General features: G+C 33.8%; 1 protein-coding gene across 1 annotated transcript; it reads right to left on the minus strand.

Annotated features, from left to right (window-relative positions):
* Positions 1-1,843: 1,843 nt before the first annotated feature.
* On the minus strand, positions 1,844-3,544 carry LOC127869964 (putative transcription factor ovo-like protein 3). The gene is made up of 3 exons (XM_052412622.1): positions 3,463-3,544; positions 2,614-2,729; positions 1,844-2,355 (listed from the first exon to the last, which is right to left on the minus strand). The coding sequence occupies exons 1-3, from the start codon at positions 3,542-3,544 to the stop codon at positions 2,221-2,223; spliced, it is 333 nt and encodes a 110-aa protein (XP_052268582.1). The 3' UTR covers positions 1,844-2,220.
* Positions 3,545-4,335: the final 791 nt, after the last annotated feature.

Here is a 4,335-nt window from a genome sequence, read left to right on the forward strand (position 1 = left end):
TTTAAGTCGTAACTACGGAATACCGGTACTCCGTACGTAACACTTTGTTGTCAATATTGATACCACGGTGCCTATACCACGTGACTTTTTAAGATCTGTGTGGGAAGCTAAATGTCAACAAAAGCACGACGAAGGTAAGATTTTTAAGGATAACTTTTTTAATATGTCATCATTTTCAATGGGATAAAGTGGAGAGCCCGCTCATTCATGAGAGTTTTCTATAGGTATCATGATTTTGTAAAACAAATGAATATTTTTTCAGTAAAGTGCAACCGCGCGTTTGAACGGTTAGAAAAAGGTAGGATCAGTGTGGGGACATTATTTTATTATGACACAGAAACATCATCTCTCGTGAAATAAAGCAATAAACTTTATGGGCGGAGCTCACTATATCATTTTGCATTCTTTTTTCAGGTTTCTTTCATATATTTATGAAAACAAAATCAAGAAAAATATTCTAACAGTAATATGATCTGTGTGGTATACGTGTTTAGAGGGATCTGTGTGGTATCCGTGTTTCTACAATTTACGGATAAATTGAGATAATAACGACACTATATATTTTTTTTAATTAATTTCAATTATTTCAATACAACAATTACTACTACTACTACTACTACTACTACTACTATTACTACTATTTCTGCTACTACTACTACTAATACTGCTGCTACTACTACTACTACTACTACTACTACTACTACTACTACTACTACTACTACTACTACTACTACTACTACTACTACTACTACTACTACTACAACTATTACTACTACTTGTAGTAGTAGTAATAGTAGTAGTAGTAGATCTATTATTATTATTTAAAAATTCATTCATTTCAGTAATCACCTATTTGGCACAAGTGAGCGGACAAGGGTTAAGGGAAGAAAAAATAGAGGAAACAGTTTCACGAGACAGGAATGCTATACAGAAGGGGACACTAGGAGTAAGGTGGGAGCGGGCGAGACGAAACGATAGCAAACTGTTGCCAACAATAAGAATGCGGATAGACGAACACAATGGACATTTTAATTCTGACACAAATTCTGCAATAAAAATTGTGTCAAATATTACACAGGTTGACAAAAAGCAAAGGCATGTTCTTTCCTGAGTAATACGTATGTTTTAAAATCAAATTTGGAATGCAAACTGATAAAACAGAATCCACCAGACGTATTGGCTTGTCATTTTGTTGTTATTTAAAGTTTAAGGTAAACGGTATGTTTATTAAAAACAAAATACTGGTCATAGTAGAAACATATATATATATATATATATATATATATGTGTGTGTCTGTGTGTTTTATTTCATATATGATTTCATATTGTTGCATTAGTTTATTACATAGTATACATATTGACAATCATTCGCCATGTGTTGGTGATAATGTCATGTCATAAATTATGTCGTTGTATTCAGTGTAACAAGTGTATGTTTATCTTTAGCGTTAATTATTTTGAAGAGAATATAAAAAGTAAATGAATAAATATTATATTATATGATTATATATGTACGATTCTGTGTTGTGGATGGATGCAGCTCTGAAGAATGTCAAGACGTATTTCGAATTAAGGAGTATTGTATTGTATACACAACCACATTGCATACATTGTTTACTGTCAATTACCACGGCCTAGAGTAATTATAAGCAGGCAGTTTATTATGTAAAGCAATCGTGTAAAACCCTAGTATTAGAAACCCTGGCTGCTTATGATTATCGAACTAGCTCGTGACAGCGGTATTTAAAATTGAAACCAACGAAAAAACATCGCAAAACTTTAATCAAGTTATAATTAAAAAAGAATCACAGATTCGATTATACAAATCACAGATGCGATATATTAATGAATAACGTAAATCCAAATTATTGCACAATTATTTGAGAATAATTTCAAACTCACAAACGAACTAAACGAAACCTAAAAATTAATCAAATTCGGATAACTTTAGAATCATTTTGAAAAGTAAAGTAAAAGTAAAACAACGAATAAAATAACGTAAAACGATAATGAAGTTACACAGACAAACTGTAAACAATTATGATTTTTAATCATTATTCACGGATTTATGTGAAGTCCTCACGTATCGAGAAAGGTTTGTTTTGCGTTTGTACGTTTTGAAACACTCCTCACTACTGTAACACTTGTCATGCATGTGGGTATTGACGTGCTCTCTGAGGTCATTCTCACTCCTAACTGCCAACCCACACTGGTAACATTTCACCAATCCCTCTTTTTTTGCACTTTTCTCTCTAGCCACGAGTAGGTACTTGTCCGCAAAGCTCCTGCCGCACTGTACACACACGTGACATTGGGGTCCTTTGTTCGTTGAAGCCTTCTAAGATTGTAGGCATCCTGAGAAAAAAACAACATAATTTATTCACGAGACATTTCAATGCGTAAACACGCTATTTAAAAAATGTTAGTATCTGAGGACACGCGTTCGTTAGTTTTAAATTACAAACGATTTGACGATTATTGAGGTATTTCAAAATATATGATAACCTGAGAGATGAGATATATTGTATATTTGTGTTGTTTCAAGAAAATCCGTCCAATCTGGTTAGCATAACTGTATAAAAATGTAACTATTTTTAAGGTATTTAATCTTACCTGAAATGCTTTCCCACAGCAGTTATGGTTTCCAGAGTTAGCGTGTCCCCTAATGTGGCGCAATAATCCAGCTCTGGTCTTCGACATTTTTCCGCATTCGGAGCATTGAGCCATACCTTAAAGCAAATATAATATCAAAAATAATATACGATACATTACTTCACCTGACAGTAGTGTTTGGCGCCAAAATAAAAATGGAATTTGATACAATAACATAAAGTGTACACTTATTTAAGGTAAGCATGTACTTGTCATCGATTTAAGATGCTCCAGCGTAAGATTTTAATATTATAATGGGGATTGTACAGAATGCCTGTAAATCATAATTATGTATTAGTTCAACAAGCGGTGCAAGCGTAGTGTATAGCCATTATGTGTGTTACATGCTATCGCATTTAAAAATCCCGTTTCAAATACATTGTTGACAAGCATTTTTTAAACAACTAAATAGAACTGAAAAACTTAAAAACAGTATACCACACAGATCCGTTGAAAAACGTATACCACACAGATCATATAACTGTAAGAATAGTTTTCTTGAATTTTGTTTCGTAAATAAATAACAGAAACCTGAAAATGGATGCAAAATGATATAGTGTAAGCTCCGCCCATAAAATTTATTTCTTAATTTCACCAGAGGTGATGTTTTTGTGTAAAAAAAATAATGTCCCCACACTGATCCTACCCTTTTCTAACCGTTCAAACGCGCGGTTGCACTTTACTGAAAAAATACTTGTTTGTTTTGTAAAGTCATGATACCTATAGAAAACTCTCATAAATGAGCGGGCTCTCCACTTTATCCCATTAAAAATGGTGACATATTCAAAAAGTTATTCTTAAAAATCTTACCTTCGTCGCGCTTTTGTTGATATTTTACTCCCCACACAGATCTTAAAAAGTCACGTGGTATAGGCACCGTGGATACTACCATGATTATATTGTATCGACTCTTGACCCGTTTGATGAAACATGGTACTTTTTCAGTTTCCATATGCACAGCTGCCCATTATGAACTTGGGACAAAGAAGACTCTGAGGCTGTTTAATATTTAGGCACGTTTATGTATATAATATTGCTTTTATGACAAGTTATGCAACATAAAATTTATTGGATTGATTTGAACACTTCGGTTACGTTTTATGCGAGGTTATCCGAACAACACCGATATACCATGTAAATTTATTTGAAACAACATATTAACGTATTTTATTCTTTTTAAAATACCTATTTAATCGTTTCTTCGACAATTAAAATACCTTTTTACTTTCAGAAAATGGAACAAGGAGGTATCGGGCATTCAGAGTCTGCAATAAATCTCAGACACAGCAGCATTTACAGTCGATACTCGCAGGCAAGTCAGCAAACTATGATTGCATCAAAGCCCGCCACATGCGACCTTCTGGTTTGCGAGTATTTTCCTAATAAAATATGCATTTATTTTTGGGATTTGTTTTAACTTTGAATTTCAACAGCAAAACTCTACAGTAAGCATCATGTGGTATTAACTTCAAGTCTCTATAACGCTCAAATTCAACGATTATTATTATCTGGTGGTGTATTGTGCAAATAAAGCAAACATACCTTTGTAACTAGCCGTGAAGAGTTTGCCAAATCAGTTGGTAGTTGTTTGCTTCCTCGCGGCAAAAATGACGGCATCTGCGCGTGGATCCGGAGCTCCTAAAGCAGAGGGTGGCATCACGGAAGCCTCTGTCGACAACAAAT

This window comes from Dreissena polymorpha, chromosome 2 (genome assembly GCF_020536995.1).
Source record: "Dreissena polymorpha isolate Duluth1 chromosome 2, UMN_Dpol_1.0, whole genome shotgun sequence".
NCBI classification, from domain to species: Eukaryota; Metazoa; Mollusca; class Bivalvia; order Myida; family Dreissenidae; genus Dreissena; species Dreissena polymorpha.